This window comes from Amblyraja radiata, unplaced genomic scaffold (assembly GCF_010909765.2).
Source record: "Amblyraja radiata isolate CabotCenter1 unplaced genomic scaffold, sAmbRad1.1.pri S109, whole genome shotgun sequence".
Classification (NCBI taxonomy): Eukaryota; Metazoa; Chordata; class Chondrichthyes; order Rajiformes; family Rajidae; genus Amblyraja; species Amblyraja radiata.
The window spans coordinates 1,393,703-1,417,154 of NW_022630099.1; the positions used below are offsets into that span (position 1 = coordinate 1,393,703).

At 47.5% G+C, this 23,452-nt stretch overlaps 1 protein-coding gene across 1 annotated transcript in view; it reads left to right on the plus strand.

Annotated features, from left to right (window-relative positions):
- The first annotated feature begins 21,793 nt into the window (after window positions 1-21,793).
- Window positions 21,794-23,452, plus strand: part of LOC116969130 (nectin-2-like) — a 10,525-nt gene continuing 8,866 nt past the window's right edge. The window contains exons 1-2 of the mRNA XM_033016067.1: window positions 21,794-21,868; window positions 22,854-23,204. Coding sequence (XP_032871958.1) covers window positions 21,817-21,868; window positions 22,854-23,204 — 403 coding nt within the window. The 5' untranslated portion in view covers window positions 21,794-21,816. The remainder of the gene's footprint in view (window positions 21,869-22,853; window positions 23,205-23,452) is intronic.

Sequence of the window (23,452 nt, forward strand, 5' to 3'; positions counted from 1 at the left end):
TTCTTCAAATGGAAGTCCCGACATCCCAGGAATCAGTCTGGTGAACCTTCTCTGCACTCCCTCTATACTAACCCACCTGTCCACGTTTGGCCCACAATCCCTCTAAACCTAGATGCACAGAATCTCTTGCCCAGAGTAGGGGAGTCATGTACAATTGACAATAGATGCAGGAGTAGGCCATCCGGCCCTTCGAGCCAGCACCGCCATTCAATGTGACCAAATGACACATTGGTTCAACGTGAAGGGAGAAAAGATTTAATAGGAATCTGAGGCGTTTAAGAAAGAACTGCAGATGCTGGAAAAATCGAAGGTAGACAAAAATGCTGGAGAAATTCAGCGGATGAGGCAGCATTTTGTCTGAAGAAGGATCTCGACCCGAAACGTCACCTATTCCTTCGCTCCATAGATGCTGGCATTTCTGTATAGCTTCAATAGGAAGCTGAGGGGTAACTTTTTCACACAAAGGGTGATGGGTGTATGGAACAACTTGGAAACAGACCCTTCGTGTCAACGTGCCCACACCGTACAACATGTCCCACCTACACTAATCCCATTAGCCAAACCGGGAGATCAATAGATAACCGATAATAGGTGCAGGAGTAGAGGCCATTCGGCCCTTCGAGGCAGCACCGCCATTCAATGTGATCATGGCTGATCATCCCAAATCAGTACCCCGTTGCTGCCTTCTCCCCATATCCCCTGACTCCGCTATTTTTAAGAGCCCTATCTAGCTCTCTCTTGAAAGCATCCATAAACCGGCCTCTGAGACAGAGAATTCCACAGATTCACAACTCTCTGTGAGAAAAAGTGTGTCCTCGTCTCCGTTCTAAATGGCTTCCCCATTATTCTTAAACTGTGGGCTGTGGGATAAACTGGGATCAGGTACGTTCAGGCGGACTGGAGAGCGAGGGAAAGCAAGGGTACCTTGTAGTTAGAGAAATCAATATTCATAGCGCTGGTTTGTAAAGTCAACAATTGTTGCAGCCGAGAGTCCCCACGAACCAGAGGTTCCTCATCCTCAACCGCAAACAAGCTATGTTCTCTGCACCGACTGGGAACCTGATGGAACACAGTACTTCTCGGATGTTACCGCCATTGGTCATTCTGCTAGTTCCCTGGCAACGGGAGGAAGTTGAATCGGTGGGGATGGGGGGTAGGAGGGAGGAGATGGTGGTGGAATTACCAAATGTGAAGCAGAACAGAGAACTGCAGGTGCTGGTATAGACAAAAAATCACGACTTGCTGGGGTAACTCAACGGGTCAGGCAGCATCTCTGCGGATAACGTGGACAGGTACAAAGTGCTGGAGTAACTCAGCGGGTCAGACATGCAGCATGTCTGTGGAGAACGTGGACAGGTACAAAGTGCTGGAGTAACTCAGCGGTTCAGGTAGCGTCAGGACCCTGTTTACAATCATTGTCGTGCGAGGGGGGGATGTGCGGGGGGAGAAAGCTAGAAGAGAAAGCTAAATTAAAAGTGTCCCTCACGGTGTCATAAATTCAAACGTTCGTGTGATAGGAGCAGTTTTAGGCCATTCGGCCCATCAAGTCTACTCCGCCATTCAGTCAATTGTGTGGGTGGGAGATTGTGACCTTCACGTGGTCCACCCTGTTTCGAGAAAGGGATTAAAATGGCTTGGGGTGTGAAGAAGGGTTTGGCCCCAAAACGTCACCTATTCCTTCGCTCCATAGATGCTGCCTGACCCGCTGAGTTTCTCCAGCATTTTTGTCTACCGGGTCTTATAGTTCTTCGTGTATCTCGACAATTCCTTTAAACTAAAGTGCCGTTAAGTGTAGTTTTAGTACAGTTTTATTCAAAGATACAACATGGAAACGGGTCGGTGGGAAATAACGTGTAGGGAGGAACTGCATCTGTTGGTTTAAACCGAAGATAGACACAAAATGCTGGAGTAATTTTAACGGGACAAGCAGCATCTCATAAAAACAAAGAAACATAGAAATTAGGTGCAGGAGTAGGCCATTCGGCCCTTCGAGCCTGCACCGCCATTCAATATGATCATGGCTGATAATCCAACTAAGTATCCTGTACCTGCCTTCTCTCCATACCCCCTGATCCCTTTAGCCACAAGGGCCACATCTAACTCCCTCTTAAATATAGCCAATGAACTGGCCTGAACTACATTCTGTGGCAGAGAATTCCACAGATTCACCACTCTCTGTGTGAAAAATGTTTTTCTCATCTTGGTCCTAAAAGATTTCCCCCTTATCCTTAAACTGTGACCCGTTGTCCTGGACTTCCCCAACATCGGGAACAATCTTCCTGCATCTAGCCTGACTAACCCCTTAAGAATGTTGTAAGTTTCTATAAGATCCCCCCTCAATCTTCTAACTTCTAGCGAAAGAAGGAACGGGTGATGAAGGGTCTCGACCCGAAACGTCACCCATTCCTTCTCTCCAGAGACGCTGTATGTCCCGCTTGTGTTACTCCAGCTTTGTGTGGCTACTGTAGGGAATAACTACTGGTATAAATCGAAGATAGACAGAACATACTAGCTGCCAGAGGTGGTAGTTGAGGCTGGGACTATCCCAACGTTTAAGAAACAGTTGGACAGGTACATGAATAGGACAGGTTTGGAGGGATATGGACGAAGCGCGGGCAGCAGGTGGGACTAGTGTAGATGGGGCATGTTCGTCGGGGTGGGACTAGTGTAGATGGGGCATGTTGGTCGGAGTGGGGCCTGTGTAGATGGGGCATGTTGGTCGGGGTGGGACTAGTGTAGATGGGGCACGTTGGTCGGGGTGGGACTAGTGTAGATGAGGCACGTTGGTCGGGGTGGGACTAGTGTAGATGGGGCATGTTGGTCGGGGAGGGACTAGTGTAGATGGGGCATGCTGGTCGGGGTGGGACTAGTGTAGATGGGGCATGTTGGTCGGGGTGGGACTAATATAGATGGGGCATGTTGGTCGGGGTGGGACTAGTGTAGATGGGACATTGTTGGCCGGAGTGGGCAAGTTGGGCAGAAGGGCATGTTTCCACACTGTATCACTCTATGACTGTATAATCCTCTCCTATCCACATACCTGTCCAAATGTCTAATACATGTTATTTTGTGCCTGCTCCAACTACCTGTTGCAGCAGCTCCCTTATACCCACCACCCTCTGTGTGAAAAGGTTGCCCCTCAGAATCATAATTAAACCCGCAGGTTTTTGTCAGTCTCCCTACCTGCTTCCACTACCTGCGGCCTCCGGCAACCACCTGCAACCTCCGGGAACCACACGGAAACCTTGGTTGGGGCGCAAGGTCTCCAGAGGTTTCCGTTCAGGATTCCTAAGTGGGACAGGGACATAAGACTCCAAACAGCACGAGTATCTCAGCGGGACAGGCAGCATCTATGTAGAGGAGGAAAGGGTGACGGTTCGGGTCGAGGCCCTTCTACAGACCTACTGTAATTCAGACATCTTGTATTTACACAACGCTTTGTGAAATCAGATTACGACCGGCCCGTGATTGCAAACCATCGCCAGCAGTTGGGCAAAATACCTGTCGCAACTGAGGAAGCATCTGTTGGGAGAGGGGTGGGGTGGGGGAGGGATTAGGTTGAGGGCAGGTTTAAACCAGCATCTGCAGTTCCTCCCTACACACACACAGGGAGTGTCAGATTCCAGTCAGGTTGGGCACTCGGATAGCGGGCCGTTGCCAGTTCTGTCCGACAGTCGACAATTTCTGAAGGGAGCGAGCGAGAACGTGAATCCCTGAAATCTCTTCGGCTCCGAAGACCGAGGCCATGGCAGCTGGAATCTTCACACTGATGGGAGTCCTGTGTTTCACACTTGTTGCACGTAAGCAAAAGGAGCAGGGAGGTTCTACTGCAGTTGTACAGGGTGTTGGTGAGACCACACCTGGAGTATTGCGTACAGTTTTGGTCTCCTAATCTGAGGAAATACATTCTTGCCATAGAGGGAGTACAGAGAAGGTTCACCAGACTGATTCCTGGGATGTCAGGACTTTCATTTGAAGAAAGACTGGATAGTCTCGGCTTATGCTCGGTATAATTTAGAAGACTGAGGTGGATCTTATAGAAACTTACAAAATTCTTAAGGGATTGGACAGGCTAGGTGCAGGAAGATTGTTCCCGATGTTGGGGTAGTCCAGAACAAGGGGTCACAATTTAAGGATAAGGGGGGAATGTTTTAGGACCGAGATGAGGAAAACATTTTTCACACAGAGAGTGGTGAATCTGTGGAATTCTCTGCCACAGAAGGTAGTTGAGGCCACAGTTCATTGGCTATATTTAAGAGGGAGTTAGATGTGGCCCTTGTGTCTAAAGGGATCAGGGGGTATGGAGAGAAGGCAGGTACAGGATACTGAGTTGGATGATCAGCCATGATCATATTGAATGGCGGTGCAGGCTCGAAGGGCCGAATGGCCTCTACTGCTGCACCTAGTTTCTATGTTTCTATATTTCTATGTAAGGGGTGGTCCCCCGCGATAGAAACGTTTGTTTAATCATTAACTGAGGTCTTGATCTTGGTGAAAGTCAAAAACTATTACAGTTGCAGAAAATGTCGTCAGGGCCGTTGGAGTTCAGGTGCTGCATCCACAGAAAAAAAGACACAAAGTGCTGGAGTAACAACGGGTGAGGCAGCTTCTCTATGGAAGACAGATTGGCGAAGTTCGGGGTCGGGGTGTGAAGTCTGAAGGGGCGTCCCACCCCGAAACATTGCGTATATCCACGTTCTCCCGAGAGATGCTGCCTGTCTGACCCGCTGAGTATCTCCAGCACTTTGTACTTGTCCGCGTTCTCCACAGAGATGCAGCCTGTCTGACCCGCTGAGTTACTCCAGCACTTTGTACTTGTCCGCGTTCTCCACAGAGATGCTGCCTGTCTGACCCGCTGAGTTACTCCAGCACTTGTTCTCTCTTTCTGTCAGAGGAAGTACGGCAAGGTGGGGAAGCGGGTAAAGTTGCTGCCTCACAGCGGCAGAGATCCCGGGTTCGATCCTGACTACGGATCTGTACGAAGTTTGTACGTTTTCCCCATGACCTGCGTGGGGTTTCTCCGGGTGCTCCGGTCCCCCCCGCCCCCCCCCCCTCCACCCACTCAGGGAGTTGTGAATCTGTGGAATTCTCTGCCACAGAAGGCAGCGGAGGGCAACTAACTGGATGTTTTCAAGAGAGAGATACATTTAGATCTCGGGGCTAACGGGATCAAGGGATATGGGGAGAAAGCAGAAACGGGCTACTTATTTTGGATGAAGGTGTTGGCTCCAAGGGCCCAATCCTGCACCTAGTATCTATGTTTCTATTTCTTCCGTTACCTACCACCAATTGTGTAAAGATGTTGCCACTCTGATTCCTAGTAAATTGTCCTCCACTCACTCCCTTCACCGTCACCCATGTTCTCATTGTGCAGAAGGGGCCAGGAAGCGAGCGGGTAAGATCATCTCTGATTCTCTAGGGGAGCTGCACTTGCAGCAGCCTCTGCCTACAGCCTGTCTGTCATTTCTATCTTTTTTTAAATTTTCAGTTAGTCCAAAGTCTGTTTTAGGGGGAAACTTTAACTTTTCTATGTGGGGGAGGGGGGCAGGATAAGGAGGAAACCGTTTCCCAGTCTCTTCCTGGCGGGGACGCGACTATTTATCCGAGTCGCGTCCTCGCCCCCCACCTCGCGGCCAACCAGCTGGATCGGAGCGGCCTTTCCTGCCGGGGACCGAGTACCGGACCAGGGCTGCTATAGCGGCGGCGCAGCGCTGGAGTCACCGCGGAGCGGGCGATGCCTACCTGGGTCGCCGGTTGGAGCTCCGGAGCGTTGGGCCGTCGCTCCAACATCGTGGAGCTCTGGTGCGGAGAGCTTCCAACGCGGGCGGCGCTGAACAACATCGTGGAGTCCCGGGGCACCTTGCAGAGGGTCTACAGCAGCAGTTTCCACCCGGCGCGGCCTGCGGACTTTGGAAGCCGCCGACTCCGGTAGGAGGGGGCCGACTCTGGTGTCCACGCCGCTGAGGACGTCCCGCGGCCCCGACGTCGGACTTGTATCACCCCGGCGAGCGGTCCTGGACTCGGGCCGCCCGTAGCTGAAACTGCGGAGGGTTTGGGGAGGCCCTGACCACGGGGAACAGTGGAGGAAGAGAGTGACTTTGGTGCCTTCCCACACAGTGGGAAACTTGGATTCTGCTGTGTGGGGATGTTTTATGTTAAATTCTATAGAGTGTTGTGTCCTTTATTTTTATTTTTATTATATGGCTGTATGGGAATTTCATTTCACTGTGCCATCTGGCACATGTGACAACTAAATGTATCTTGAATCTTGAATCTTGAATCTTGAATCCCTCTCACCCTGGCCACAAACTCGTTGAATCACTTCCGTCTGGAAGGCAACTCCGGACTGTCAAAGCCGCCACAACCAAATATAAAAATAAGATTTTTTCCACCAGTAGTAGCTCTACTCAATAACCAAAAATCTGTAGCCTCCTTTACCTCTGGTATTTTTTTTAATTCACATGTTTATCAATGATGTTGTATTATTAATGTTTAATACAAAAAAACTGTTCATGGGAAGACAGAGCGGGTATAATTTGAGAGGGGAGCATAATTTTAAAATATACACAATGTCAGAACAACTCTTAAAAGTATGTGCATAGCAATGTGTTCGGTGAATTTGGGGAATGGTCTGGAACAGGAGATAAAACTTGGCACAAACGATCGTTTCGCTGAACACCTCCGCTCAGTCCGCAATAACCTACCTGAACTCCCGGTGGCTCAGCACTTCAACTCCCCCTCCCATTCCCGATCCGACCTCTCTGTCCTGGGTCTCCTCCATTGCCAGAGTGAGCAACACCGGAAATTGGAGGAACAGCACCTCATATTCCGCCTGGGTTGCTTGCGTCCGGATGGCATGAACGTTGAATTCTCCCAGTTTTGCTAGCCCTTGCTGTCTCCTCCCCTTCCTTAACCCTCGAGCTGTCTCCTCCCATTCCCCCGCACTCGGGCTCCTCCTCCTCCCTTTTTCCTTCCTTCTCACCCCCACCTCCCATCAGTCTGAAGAAGGGTTTCGGCCCGAAACGTTGCCTATTTCCTTCGCTCCACAGATGCTGCCGCACCCGCTGAGTTTCTCCAACATTTTTGTGTACCTTTGGCACAAACATAATTCAGTTTAAAAGGATGTACAAAAACACTTTTTTAAAAAGATGTTGGCATGAGGATAGGTGATTGTGAGTGGGATATTTGTAATACTGATTGTATTGGGAAGGCTGATTATAGGGTGATGGGTTGTATATATGACTAAGAGATACTGTATAGTATATGAGGGTTTGTTATTTTTTATTTTTCTCTCTTTTTTTGTATTGCTGTAAATATTTGATTAGTGCATAAATGTAAATATTTCGGTGTACATATAGCTGCCGGTGTACATATGGTATACATATACCTGCTGGTGTACATATACATAGAGACATAGAAAATAGGCGCAGGAGTAGGCCATTCGCCCTTCGAGCCTGCACCGCCATTCAATATGATCATGGCTGATCATCCAACTCAGTATCCTGTACCTGCCTTCCCTCCATACCCCCTGATCCCTTTAGCCACAAAGGCCACATCTAACTCCCTCTTAAATATAGCCAATGAACTGGCCTCAACTACCTTCTGTGGCAGAGAATTCCACAGATTCGCCACTCTCTGTGTAAAAAATGATTTTCTCATCTCGGCCCTGAAAGATTTCCCTCTTATCCTTAAACTGTGGTCCCTTGTTCGGGACTTTCCCAACATCGGGAACATATCTCCCTGCATCTCGCCTGTCCAACCCCTTAAGAATTTTGTAAGTTTCTATAAGATCCCCCCTCAATCTTCTAAATTCTAGCGAGTACAAGCCGAGTCTATCCAGTCTTTCTTCATATGAAAGTCCTGCCATCCCAGGAATCTGTCTGGTGAATCTTCACTGGCAAGAATGTCTTTCCTCAGATTATGAGACCAAAACTGTACGCAATACTCCAGGTGTGGTCTCACCAAGACCCTGTACACCTGCAGTAGAACATCCCTGTTCCTATGCTTAAATCCTTTTGCTATGAATGCTAACAAAGCATTCGCTTTCTTCACTGCCTTCTGTACCTGCATGCCTACTTTCAATGACCGGTGTACCATGACACCCAGGTCTCGTTGCATCTCCCCTTTTCCTAATCAGCCACCATTCAGATAAGAGTCTACTTTCCCGTTTTTGCCACCAAAGTGGATAACCTCACATTTATCCACATTATACTGCATCTGCCATGCATTTGCCCACTCACCCAGCCTATCCAAGTCACCTTGCAACCTCCTAGCATCCTCCTCAAAGCTAACACTGCCCCCCCCCCCCCCCCCAGCTTCGCGGGGTGCAGTGTTTTGCTCTGGTATTTTATTTAATTCATATGTTTATCAATAATGTTATATTATTAATGTTTAATGTTTTATTTGTCATTCCAAAATGTCACTGTATGTCATGTTGTCACTTGGGGTCGGAGCACCAAAGCAAATTCCTTATATGTGAATACTTGGCCAATGAACTTATTCATTCATAATAGCAATCGATAACCCACTCCCATCTCTCTCTTGCAGCGAAGAATTACAATTCCGCCAGGCTGACTTCCTACTTGTCCTGCACTTCCTATAACCTGGGCGATTACGTCATGCTGGACTGCTTCTACAGAGGCGGACTTCCGTTTCCCACCCTCACCTGGACCGGGCCGGGGGGGCTACACGAGGAAAAAGCCAGCACCCGGCGCTTCGCCGTCAACGTGTCGAGGGAGAACTTCGTCAACCGGTGGGACACGATCTACAGGTGCAAGGCCAACTACTGGTACACCTCGTCTACCTGTTACATCGGACGCGGTGAGTGTGTGTGTGTGTGTGTGTGTGTGTGTGTGTGTGTGTGTGTGTGTGTGTGTGTGTGTGTGTGTGTGTGTGTGTGTGTGTGTGTGTGTGTGTGTGTGTGTGTGTGTGTGTGTGTGTGTGGAGTGTCACTGGGAAATATGTGCCAGACATAACTGGAGACACTAGGACCCTGAGCTGCAGGGAGAGCTATATAACTGTTTAGTCAAGACAAGACGAGACGAGATGAGATGAGAATGAATTAATTGAACATTTGATCAGCGACTCAATTAATGGCTAACTGACTAATTCATGAATTAATTAATCAATTAATTGATTAATCAGCTAAGCAAGCAACCATTCAATTAATTAATTGATTGGCCGATGACCGATTAATCAATAAATCAATTGATCGATTAATTAATTAGACAATTAATTTACTGATGGACGAATTAATTAATTAATTAATCGATCGATTGGTTCATTAAATAGATAGATAGATAGATAAATAGAAAGACAGAGATAGATAGACAGATAGACAGATAGATAGATAGATAGATAGATAGATAGATAGATAGATAGATAGATGGATAGATAGATAGATAGATAGATAGATAGATAGATAGATAGATAGATAGATAGATTGATAGATAGATAGATAGATAGATAGATAGATAGATAGATAGATAGATAGATAGATAGGTAGATAGATAGATAGGTAGATAGATAGATAGATAGATAGATAGATAGATAGATAGATAGATAGATAGATAGATAGATAGATAGATAGATAGATAGACTAGATAGATCAGACTAGATCAGACTAGCAGTAGATAGATAGATAGATAGATAGATAGATAGGTAGATAGGTAGATAGGTAGGTAGGTAGGTAGGTAGGTAGGTAGGTAGATGGATAGATAGATAGATAGATAGATAGATAGATAGATAGATAGATAGATAGATAGATAGATAGATAGATAGATAGATAGATAGATAGATAGATAGATAGATAGATAGATAGATAGATAGATAGATTGAAATTAAAAACAAAAAGTGTGTGAAATCTGTCCATAGTTTTTCAGAGTCTAAGCCATCCTCTTTGGTGACACTCGGACTAATATATAACGCCCCTGTCCCACTTAGGAAACCCTGAACGGAAACCTCTGGAGACTTTGCGCCCCACCCAAGGTTTCCGTGTGGTTCCCAGAGGTTGCAGGTGGTTGCCGGAGGTTGAAGGTAGTGGAAGCAGGTCGGGAGACTGACCAAAACCTCCGGGAACCTCCGGGAACCGCACGGAAACCTTGGGTGGGGCGCAAAGTCTCCAGAGGTTTCCGTTCATGTTTCCTAGGTGGGACAGGGGCATTACTGGTTAGTTAAGACAAGACGAGATGAGATGAGATGAGGTGGGATGGTGAGATGAGGTGAGATGAGAAGAGACAAGACGACCCAAGATAAGAAAAGATTCCGTGAGGTGAGATGACAATAGACAATAGGAGCAGGAGTAGAGGCCATTTGGCTCTTCGAGCCAGCACCGCCAATGCGATCATGGCTGACCATCCCCAAAGTAACGCAGTTCCTGCCTTCTCCCCATATCCCATGACACCTCTATCTTTAAGAGCCCTATCTATCTCTCTCTTGAAAGTATCCAGAGAACAGGCCTGTATATCGAGGAAGGACATTATTGCTATTGAGGGAGCCCAGAGTAGATTTACAAGATTAATTCCAGGGATGGCGGGACTGTCATATGCTGAGAGAATCGAGCGGCTGGGCTTGCACACTCTGGAGTTTAGAAGGATGAGAGGATATCTTATTGAAACATATAAGATTATTAAGGGTTTAGACACGCTAGAGGCAGGAAACATGTTCCCGATGTTGGGGGAGTCCAGCACCAGGGGCCACACAGTTTAAGAATAAGGAGTACGCCATTTAGAACGGAGACGAGGAAACACGTTTTCTCACAGAGAGTTGTGAGTCTGTGGAATTCTCTGCCTCAGTGGGCGGTGGAGGCCGGTTCTCTGGATACTTTCAAGAGTGAGCTGGATAGGGCTCTTAAAGAAAGCGGAGTCATGGGATATGAGGAGAAGGAAGGAACGGGGTACTGATTGGGGATGATCAGCCATGATCACATTGAATGGCGGTGCTGGCTCGAAGGGCCGAATGGCCTCTACTCCTGCACCTATTGTCTATTGTCAGTAAAGCCAGAACAGGCCGATCGACGATAATCCGAGGGTCACCAATGAGGAGGATAGTATCTTGGCATCAAATTGCAGAACGACCTGTGTGGGAATGGTCAGACTCATCGTGCAACGGTGAAAGCAACAGGTGTCCTAAACTTTCTGAGGCGCAACTTCCATCGTTGTTCAACACCTGTCAATGAGAAGCTATACTTCATCACCGTTAGACTTCATTTGGACTACGCAGTTGCAGCATGGGACCCATACACAACTAAAAAAACATCTTCCATCGAACGTGTCCAAAGACAGGCAGCTCGAGTTGTTACTAACACCCATGGGAGAGAAGATAAGAGATTAGTTTACAAACTTAAAGCACACGGCATTGGGGGTTCAGTATTGATGTGGATAGAGAACTGGCTGGCAAACAGGAAGCAAAGAGTAGGAGTAAACGGGTCCTTTTCACAATGGCAGGCAGTGACTAGTGGGGTACCGCAAGGCTCAGTGCTGGGACCCCAGCTATTTACAATATATATTAATGATCTGGATGAGGGAATTGAAGGCAATATCTCCAAGTTTGCGGATGACACTAAGCTGGGGGGCAGTGTTAGCTGTGAGGAGGATGCTAGGAGACTGCAAGGTGACTTGGATAGGCTGGGTGAGTGGGCAAATGTTTGGCAGATGCAGTATAATGTGGATAAATGTGAGGTTCTCCATTTTGGTGGCAAAAACAGGAAAGCAGTCTATTATCTAAATGGTGACCGACTAGGAAAAGGGGAGATGCAGCGAGACCTGGGTGTCATGGTACACCAGTCATTGAAAGTGGGCATGCAGGTGCAGCAGGCAGTGAAGAAAGCGAATGGTATGTTAGCTTTCATAGCAAAAGGATTTGAGTATAGGAGCAGGGAGGTTCTACTGCAGTTGTACAGGGTCTTGGTGAGACCACACCTGGAGTATTGCGTACAGTTTTGGTCTCCAAATCAGAGGAAGGACATTATTGCCATAGAGGGAGTGCAGAGAAGGTTCACCAGAGTGATTCCTGGGATGTCAGGACTGTCTTATGAAGAAAGACTGGATAGACTTGGTTTATACTCTCTAGAATTTAGGAGATTGAGAGGGGATCTTATAGAAACTTACAAAATTCTTAAGGGGTTGGACAGGCTAGATGCAGGAAGATTGCTCCCGATGTTGGGGAAGTCCATGACAAGGGGTCACAGCTCAAGGATAAGGGGGGAAACCTTTAAAACCGAGATGAGAAGAACTTTTTTCACACAGAGAGTGGTGAATCTCTGGAACTCCCTGCCACAGAGGGTAGTCTCGGCCTGTTCATTGGCTATATTAAAGAGGGAGTTAGATGTGGCCCTTGTGGCTAAGGGGATCAGAGGGTATGGAGAGAAGGCAGGTACGGGATACTGAGTTGGATGATCAGCCATGATCATATTGAATGGCGGTGCAGGCTCGAAGGGCCGAATGGCCTACTCCTGCACCTAATTTCTATGTTTCTATGTTTCTATGAAGCGAGTGTCACCAAACTTCTGAATTCTCTGGGGTGGAACCCTCTCCAAGACACACGTGAAGCTCACCATTTGACCTGTTTTTACAAAATGTTAAATGGTCAGCGCGACATAGATCACAAGACATACACCAGCCCCAAACCAATTAGGAGTCGACGAGGGCATTCAATCCAATTTGTGATCCCAGCTACAAAGACAGATAATAATAATAATAATAATAATAATAATAATAATAATAATAATAATAATAATAATAATAATAATAATAATAATAATAATAATAATAATAATAATAATAATAATAATAGTAATACATTTTATTTATGGGCGCCTTTCAAGAGTCTCAAGGACACCTTACAAAAATTTAGCAGGTAGAGGAAAAACATGTAAGGGGAATGAAATAAATAGTAGAGACATGACTAGTACACAAAGTAAAGACAGAATTCAATACAAAACACAATATGAGGCAATTAATGCACAGATGAAAAGGGAGGGGGACGTGGGGCTAAGGATAGGCAGAGGTGAAGAGATGGGTCTTGAGGCGGGACTGGAAGATGGTGAGGGACACGGAATTGCGGATCAGTTAGGGGAGGGAGTTCCAGAGCCTGGGAGCTGCCCTGGAGAAGGCTCTGTCCCCAAAACTGCGGAGGTTGGACTTGTGGATGGAGAGGAGACCGGCTGATGTGGATCTGAGGGACCGTGAGGATCGGTAGGGGGAGAGGAGATCAGTGAGATATGGGGTGGGGGCCAGATGGTGGAGGGCTTTGTAGGTGAGGATCAGGATTTTGTAGGTGATCCGGTGGGAGATGGGAAGCCAGTGAAGTTGTTTGAGGACTGGAGTGAGGTGATGCCAGGATTTGGTGTGGGTGATGAGTCGGGCGGCTGCGTTCTGGACCAAATGTGTACAGCAATTCGTTCTTCCCACGCACAATGAAAGCATGGAATCTGCACCCTACTATAGTTACCCAACCAGATGCAACTAAATTTAAAGTAGCTCTTTCTTCCCAATAACCCTTTCTGGCTTAAGCCCTCCCTTCATCACCTCCAGTTTAAATTCCAGTTGGAATATTTTGGAGGACCAAGAAACCAAGAACCAAGAAGTACTGTCAGCTGATTTACATCGGGGAGACTAGGCGGAGGTTGGGCGTATCGTTTCGCCGAACACATCCGCTCAGTCCGCAATAACCTACCTGAACTCCCGGTGGCTCAGCACTTCAACTCTCCCTCCCATTCCCAATCCGACCTCTCTGTCCTGGGTCTCCTCCATTGCCAGAGTGAGCAACACCGGAAACTGGAGGAACAGCACCTCATATTCCGCCTGGGTTGCTTGCGTCCGTGTGGCATGAACATTGAATTCTCCCAATTTTGGTAGCCCTTGCTGTCTCCTCCCCTTCCTTAACCCTCGAGCTGTCTCCTCCCATTCCCCCGCACTCGGGCTCCTCCTCCTCCCTTTTTCCTTCCTTCTCACCCCCACCTCCCATCAGTCTGAAGAAGGGTTTCGGCCCGAAACGTCGCCTATTTCCTTCGCTCCATGGATGCTGCTGCACCCGCTGAGTTTCTCCAGCATTTGTGTGTACCTTCGATATTCCAGCCTCTGCAGTTCCTTCTTGAGTACATTAGGATTGCTCCCTTGCTGTGGTAGGATCATTCAGTTGCCTGATAACTAACATGTTGTGTTGCCGTCACCTTTGCAGTTATTATTTGAGGCTAACGTGAAATTATTACTGTTGTTGTTCAGGAATAGGAAGCTACGTCGGAATAGCTTTCGGAGTTCTGGGTCTTCTCTTCCTCCTCTGCATCTTCATCATATGCATCTGCAAGGCATGCCACAAATGTAAGTGTTGAAAACTTAATCCCCAGTCGCCCCATCCCTCGACTCCGTCCAGGGACCGCCGACAGTCCTATCAGGTGAGGCAAACGTTCACTTACACCTCCTCCAACCTCGCCGACTCTGTCTGTTGTTCAAGATGTGGGCTCTTGTACATCGGCGAGACCAAACGCCAGACTGGGCGAGCGTTTCACTGAACACATACGCTCAGTCCGCCTGAACCAACCTGATCTCTCGGTTGCCAAACACTTTACTTCTCCTTCTCATTCCCTGCACAGACCTCTCTGTCCTCAGTCTCCTCCATTGTCAGGGTGAGGCGAAACGCAAATTGGAGGACAGCATCTCATATTTCGCTTGGGCATCTTACAGCTCAGTGGTATGAATATTAGAAACATAGAAACATAGAAACATAGACAATAGGTGCAGGGGTAGGCCATTCGGCCCTTCGAGCCTACACCGCCATTCAATATGATCATGGCTGATCATCCAACTCAGTATCCTGTACCTGCCTTCTCTCCATACCCCATGATCCCTTTAGCCACAAGGGCCACATCTAACTCCCTCTTAAATATAGCCAATGAACTGGCCTCAACTACCTTCTGTGGCGATCGTTTCACTGAACACCAGTCCGCCTGAACCAACTGATTGTGAAACATTCCAGGACACAGAAACACACACACACACAAAAACACACACACTCTATCATCTACTCGAGAGAGATACGAGCTAGGAGCGAGAGAGATCGCGAGAGCGACGCAGAGATAGATCTCGATATACTAGTAGCTCGAGATCTCTTGCGAGCAGAGCTGAGATATATATCTCTCTCTCTCTATCTCTATCTCTCTATCTCTCTCTCTCTCTCTCTCTCTCTCTCTCTCTCTCTCTCTCTCTCTCTCTCTCTCTCTCTCTCTCTCTCTCTCTCTCTCTCTCTCTCTCTCTCTCTCTCTCTCTCTCTCTCTGTCTCTGTCTCTCGCTCTCTGTCTCTGTCTCTCGCTCTCTGTCTCTGTTTCTGTCTCTGTCTCTGTCTCTGTCTCTGTCTCTGTCTCTGTCTCTGTCTCTCTCTGTCTCTCTCTGTCTCCCTCCCGACCCAAGTCACACCAGCGTCTCATTTTACCCTACAAACTGGTGGAGTCAAGGGAAATGAGGAGAAGGCAGGCACGGGTTATTGATTGGGGAGGATCAGCCATGATCACAATGAATGGCGCTGCTGGCTCAAAGGACCGAATGGCCTCCTCCGGCACCTATTTTCTATGTTCCCCAACAACTCTCACCAACTTCTCCTGACTTACTCCAGCACTTTGTACCTGTCCACGTTCTCCACAGAGATGCTGCCTGACCCGCTGAGTTACTCTAACGGTCTGTGTCTGTCTCCGCGCACATAGAAACATAGAAACATAGACAATAGGTGCAGGAGTAGAGTCCATTCGGCCCTTCGAGCCTGCACCGGCATTCAATATGATCATGGCTGATCATCCAACTCAGTATCCTGTACCTGCCTTCTCTCCATACCCCCTGATCCCTTTAGCCACAAGGGCCCCATCTAACTCCCTCTTAAATATAGCCAATGAACTGTGGCCTCAACTACCTTCTGTAGCAGAGAATTCCACAGATTCACCACTCTCTGTGTAAAAAATGATTTTCTCATCTCGGTCCTAAAAGACTTCCCCCTTATCCTTAAACGGTGACCCCTTGTTCTGGACTTCCCCAACATCGGGAACAAGCTTCCTGCATCTAGCCTGTCCAACCCCTTATGAGTTTTGTAAGTTTCTATAAGATCCCCCCTCAATCTTCTAAAGTCTAGCGAGTACAAGCCGAGTCTATCCAGTCTTTCTTCATATGAAAGTCCTGCCACATCCCAGGAATCAGTCTGGTGAACCTTCTCTGCACTCCCTCTATGGCAAGAATGTCTTTCCTCAGATTAGGAGACCAAAACTGTACGCAATACTCCAGGTGTGGTCTCACCAAGACCCTACACAACTGCAGTAGAATCCTGCATCTAGCCTGTCCAACATAGCTGTCCTTCATACCTGGCTATGGTTGTTGAAGAGACCTCATCAATGTATTTTTGAATTTTAAAGGGGATGACGATGACGCTCTGGCCCTCTGCATTGGATCGCTTTGTCTCCTGTGTCTTTTCTGCGTTCACGACCCGTAGGCGGAGGTAAAATGGAGATAAGAGCATTTTTATCTTCTTCTGTGTTGTTTTGATTTCTTTGTAAGTGTCTGAAAAAATCGCAAGATGGCGAGCCAAACGCACAGCCCCTTCTGCAGACAAATCTATGGGGTACAACAATCCGACCTACAAGCACGAGGCGGGACAGGAGGAGAAAGCGCCGGAGTGAATGAAAAAAACATCCTAATCAAATTCTGAATTGGAGTGAATTAACAAACAGCGTTCAAGTGGTCAGCTCCAGATATCACGTCTGATGTATCTTGACCTTGTGCAGTAAAATATGGTGAATGCTGGATAATCAAAGTGCACTCAGAATCTTTCTTTTCCACACTCAGAGCTCATCGCATTTGAAACGGATCTACTTAATTCTTAAGGGATTAGAAACCTAGAAACATAGAAACATAGAAAATAGGTGCAGGAGTAGGGCATTCGGCTCTTCGAGCCTGCACCGCCATTCGATATGATCATGGCTGATCATTCAACTCAGTATCCCGTACCTGCCTTCTCTCCATACCCCCTGATCCCTTTAGCCACAAGGGCCAGATTTAACTCCCTCTTAAATATAGCCAATGAACTGTGGCCTCAACTACCTTCTGTGGCAGAGAATTCCAGAGATTCACCACTCTCTGTGTGAAAAATGTTTTCCTAATCTCGGTCCTAAATTGGACAGGCTAGATGCACGAATGTTGTTCCCGATGTTGGGGAAGTCCAGGACAAGGGGTCACAGCTTAAGGATAGAGGGGAAATCCTTTAGAACCGAGACGAGAAGAACATTTTTCACGCTGAGAGTGGTGGATCTCTGGAAGATGATTAAGTCAGTAAATGAATATATATATATGTGTGTGTGTGTATGTGTGTGTGTGTGTGTGTGTGTGTGTGTGTGTGTGTGTGTGTGTGTGTGTGTGTGTGTGTGTGTGTGTGTGTGTGTGTGTGTGTGTGTGTGTGTGTGTGTGTGTGTGGGGGGGTGGGTGTGTGTGTGTGTATTGGCTTCCATGGAAAGCGGAACAACACAGATCACAATCACTACGGCAAAAACAGGAAATTGCCAAACCATGAGCGGCCAAGTCAAGCAACTGATCAACAAGCCCAAAGGCCCAACTCAGACTGTAAGAAATTGCTGAAGAAGTAGGCCATTCGGCCCAATCAGTCTATTCCACCATTCTAACATAACATATCTATCACCACTCAGTTTAAGAATGAAGGAGATGCCATTTAGGACTGAGATACGGAAAAAAAAAATTTCACCCAGTGAGTTGTGAATCTGTGGAATTCTCTGCCACAGAAGGCAGTGGAGGCAAATTCACTGGATGTTTTCAAGAGAGAGTTAGGTGTGGTTCTTGGGAATTAAAGGAATAAGTAATATGGGGATAAGGCAGGAAAGGGATACTGATTTTAGATGATCAGCCATGATCATATTGAATGCAAGTGTTGGCTCGAAGGGCCGAATGGCATACTCCTGCACCTATTTACTATGTTTCCATGGTTCTATGTATATCTCTCCCTCCTAACCCCATTTTCCTGACTTCTCCCCATATCCCCTGACACCCGCACTAATCAAGAATCTATCTATCTCTGCCTTAGGCATATCCAATAACTTGTGGCCTCCACTGCCGTCTGTCGTGACTTCAAACACTACCTATCCCTGTTCCCCAGAGATGCTGCCTGAACCGATGGGTTACTCCAGCACTTGGTCTCTTTCTTTCGTTTGTAAACCATCATCTGCAGTTCCTTGCATATGGGTTACTCCAGCATTTTGTCTCTTTTTTCGTTTGTAAACCATCTTCTCCAGTTCCTTGCATATGGGTTACTCCAGCACTTTGTCTCTTTTTTCGTTTGTAAACCATCTTCTGCAGTTCCTTGCATACGCCACAGGACGCGGTTTGTGCAGGTGCTACCTCAACATTTAAAATATACTTGGGCGGGTACATGGATACTAAAGGAAGAGGGATATGGGCCAATCACGAACAAATGGGACTCGCGTGGATGGGGCATATCGGTTGCCATGGATGAGTTATTTCAGTTAGTTTAGTTGGTTGTCACGTGGACCGAGATACAGTGAAAACTATTTGTTGCGTGCTAACCGGTCAGTAGAAAGACTATACATGATGTACATGATGTTGGGGAAGTCCAGAACAAGGGGTCACAGTTTAAGGATAAGGGGGAAGTCTTTTAGGACCGAGATGAGAAAATCATTTTTTACACAGAGAGTGGTGAATCTGTGGAATTCTCTGCCACAGAAGGTAGTTGAGGCCACAGTGCATTGGCTATATTTAAGAGGGAGTTAGATGTGGCCATTGTGGCTAAAGGGATCAGGGGGTATGGAGAGAAGGCAGGTACAGGATACTGAGTTGGATGATCAGCCATGATCATATTGAATGGCGGCGCAGTCTCGAAGGGCCGAATGGCCTCTACTCCTGCACCTATTGTCTATGTTTCTATGTCTCTATGATTACAATCGAGCCAGTGTACAGATACATCAAGACAAGTCAAGAGTCAAGAGTCAAGAGAGTTTTATTGTCATGTGTCCCAGATAGGACAATGCCATTCTTGCTTGCTGCAGCACAACAGAACATGTAAACATAATACAGAACAGGAGATAAAAGTTCAGTGTGTCTATATACCATAGACCATATATGTACACAATAAATAAACAGATAAAGTGCAATAGGCTGTAATTGTTCAGAATTTGTTTGATGTCGTGTTTAATAGCCTGATGGCTGTGGGGAAGTAGTTGTTAATAAACATAGAAACATAGAAACATAGAAAATAGGTGCAGGAGGAGGCCATTCGGCCCTTCAAGCCAGCACCGCCATTCATTGTGATCATGGCGGATCGTCCCCTATCAATAAACCGTGCCTGCCTTCTCCCCATATCCCCTGACTCCACTAGCCCCTAGAGCTCTATCTAATTCTCTCTTAAATCCATCCAGTGACTTGGCCTCCACTGCCCTCTGTGGCAGGGAATTCCATAAATTCACAACTCTCTAGGTGAAAAGATTTTTCTCTCAGCTCAGTCTTAAAAGACCTCCCATTTATTCTAAGACTGTGTGGCCCCTGGTTCTGGACTCGCCCCACATTGGGAACATTTTTGCTGCGTCTAGCATGTCCAGTCCTTTTATAATTGTATATGTTTCTATAAGAACCCCCTCATCCTTCTAAACTCTAGTGAATACAAGCCTAGTCTTTTCAATCTTTCCTCATATGACAGTCCCGCCATCCCAGGGATCAATCTGGTGAACCTACGCTGCACTGCCTCAATCACAAGGATGTCCTTCCTCAAATTAGGAGACCAAAACTGTACACAATATTCCAGATGCGGTCTCACAAGAGCCCTATACAACTACAGAAGAACCTCTTTACTCCTATACTGAAATCATCTTGTTATGAAGGCCAACACTCCATTAGCTTTATCCAGCAGAGTCCGATCAAGGATAGTCTGAGGGTCACCAATGAGGTAGATAGTAGTTCGGCACTGCTCTTCCTAATAGTAGGGGGCAAATGTTGTGATGTATAGACTAAAGATGATGAAGTCAGTAAATAAATGTGTGTGTGTGTGGGGGCTTCCATTGAAAGAGGAACAACACAGAACATTACGGCAGAAATAGGAAATTGCCAAAGACCTCCGCCGACCATGAGCGACCAAGTCATGCAACTGGTAAACAAGCCTGAAGGCCCAACTCAGACTGCAAGAAATTGCCGCAGAATTAGGCCATTCGGCCCAATCAGTCTACTCCACCATTCTATGATAACATATCTAGCACCACTCAGTTTAAGAATGAGGGTGTGGCCATTTAGGACTGAGAAACTGAAAAAAAAAATTCACTCAGAGAGTTATGAATCTGTGGAATTATCTGCCACAGAAGGCAATGGAGGCCAATTCACTGGAAGTTTTCAAGAGAGAGTTAGATGTGGTTCTTGGGGCTAACGGAATCAAGGAATATGGAGAGAAGGCAGGAAAGGGATACTGATTTTAGATGATCAGCCATGATCACATTGAATGGCACTGCTGGCTCGAAGGACCGAATGGCCAACTCCTGCACCTATTTTCTAAGTTTAATTAGGTTATATGTCTGTCCCTTCCTCCTAATCCCATCATCCTGTCTTCTCCCCATAACCCCTGACACCAATACTAATCCAGAATCTATCTATCTCTGCCTTAGACATATCCAATCACTTGGCCTCCACCGCCGTCTGTCTGTAGAATGGTCGCGACTTTAAACACTGCCTATCCCTGTTCTCCAGACACGTTTAAGGATAAGGGGAAGTCTTTTAGGACCGAGATGAGAAAAACATTTTTTTTTCACACACAGAGAGTGGTGAATCTCTGGAATTCTCTGCCACAGAAAGTAGTTGAGGCCACAGTTAATTGGCTATATTGAAGAGGGAGTTAGATGTGGCCCTTGTGGCTAAAGGGATCAGGGGGTATGGAGAGAAGGCAGGTACAGGATATTGAGTTGGATGATCAGCCATGATCATATTGATTGGCGGTGCAGGCTCAAAGGACCGAATGGCCAACTCCTGCACCTATTTTCTAAGTTTAATTAGGTTATATGTCTGTCCCTTCCTCCTAATCCCATCCACCTGCCTTCTCCCCATAACCCCTGACACCAATACTAATCCAGAATCTATCTATCTCTGCCTTAGACATATCCAATAACTTGGCCTCCACCGCCGTCTGTCTGTAGAGTGGTCGCGACTTCAAACACAGCCTATCCCTGTTCTCCAGAGATGTGTTGCATGCTAACCAGTCAGCGGATAGACTATACATGATTACAATCGAGCCGTTGACAATGTACAGATACAGGATAAAGGAATTGAAGGTATCGCCAGCAAAGTCCGATGGTCACCGATGAGGGAGATAGTTGTTCAGGACTGAATAGTGGAAGAGATATTTTGTGATGTAAAAACAAAAGAAGGGGTAATCAGTAAATATATGTGTGTGTGTGAGTGTTGGGGGGGGGGGGGGGGGACACTTCCATGGAAAGAGGAACAACACAGAACATTACGGCTAAACAGGAAATTGCCCAAGACCTCCGCCGACCATGAGCGGCCAAGTCACACAACTGGTAAACAAGCCTCTTAAGTCTCCTTTTAAGGTATCCCCTCTTCTGCCATTAAAGCCGTTCGCTTGAAGTGGGGAGAAGGGGGGGGGGGGGGGGAGGAGGGAGTTAGCGGTCAGTAACGGGTCCAATCACCCGCGGCGCCGCCTTTGACTGGACTCCAGTCAGCTGAAGCTGAAAGCAGGAAGCGCGGCTCAGTGTGTGAGTGAGTGAGTGAGTGAGTGAGTGAGTGAGTGAGTGCGAGTCACCGAGACGGACGCTGCCCGCACGGGATGGAGCTGCCGCCGCTGACCGCGCTCGCCTTTTGCCTCGTCATATCCACGGGTGAGAGTCGCTCTGACAGACCGACACCGCGGTGGTTTGTGTCGCCGAGTGGGTCGCGGGGAACGGCCGAATTAAATTCAAACAAGTGTGTACACACGGGCCAGGATAAGAGTGTATGTGGAGAGGATGTTTACACTAGTGGGGGGAGTCTAGGACCAGAGGGCACAGCCTCGGAATTAACTTATCAAGGGTCAATTTATGATGAGTTAACGGAATTACCTGATGATGAGCGTTTGTCGGCTCTGGGATAGACAATAGGTGCAGGAGTAGAGGACATCGGGCCTTCAGGGCAGCACCGCCATTCAATGTGATCATGGCTGATCATCCCCAATCAGTACCCCGTTCCTCCCTTCTCCCCATATCCCCTGACTCCACTATCTTTAAGAGCCCTATCTAGCTCTCTCGTGAAAGTATCCAGAGAACCGGCCTCCACCTGAGGCAAAGAATTCCACAGACTCACAACTCTCTGTGAGAAAAGTGTTTCCTCGTCTCCGTTCTAAATGGCTTACTCCTTTTTCTTAAACTGTGTGTGTGGCCCCTGGTTCTGGACTCCCCCAACATCGGGAACATGTTTCCTGCCTCCAGCGTGTCCAAACCCTTAACAATCTTATATGTTTCAATGAGATTCCCATCCATCCTTCTAAACTCTAGAGTGTACAAGCCCAGCCGCTCCATTTTCTCAGCATATGACAGTCCTGGCATCCCGGGAATTAACCTTGTAAACCGACGCTGCAATCTCTCAATAACAAGAATGTCCTTCCTCAAATTAGGGGACCAAAACTGCACTTGAATTTGGTGGCCTTGTGTGCGTGTGTGTGTGTGTGTGTGTGTGTGTGTGTGTGTGTGTGTGTGTGTGTGTGTGTGTGTGTGTGTGTGTGTGTGTGTGTGTGTGTGTGTGTGTGTGTGTGTGTGTGTGTGTGTGTGTGTGTGTCTGTGTGTGTGTGTGTGTACAAGACTGAGTCTCCATCTCCCCTCCTTCCGCCAGGGTCGCTAGCCCAGCACGTCAGTGTGGAGCAGAGTGTGTCTGGGCTTTTGGGCACCCAGTTGGCCCTGCGCTGCCAGCTTGTGGACCCGGGCAAGACTGTGACGGTGACCCAGGTGGCCTGGGTGAAGGACCCATCAGGTGCCAAGACCAACCTGGCCGTCTACAACACCACCCGAGGCACCACCTACCCGTCCAAGACCGGCAAGCGCATCGTCTTCCGCAAGCCCAGCCTGGTCGACGCCACGCTGGTCATCAAGCGGCTGCAGTTGAAAGACGATGGCAACTACAGCTGCCAGTTTGCCACCACCCCAGGGGGCAACCAAGCGGGCACAACCAAACTCACCGTTCTGGGTAAGGAGCTCTCGCCCCTCACCTCCCATCCGCTCCGTACACCCCCCTCTCCCTGTCTCTCACTGCAGTTTAGAAGGACGGGGGGGGGGGGGGGGGGTCTTGTAGAGTCTTGTAGCGCTCTGGTGAGACCACATCTGGAGTATTGTGTACAGTTTTGGTCCCCTAATTTGAAGAAGGACATCCTTGTAATTGAGACAGTGCAGCATAGGTTCACGAGATTGATCCCTGGGATGGCGGGACTGCCATAA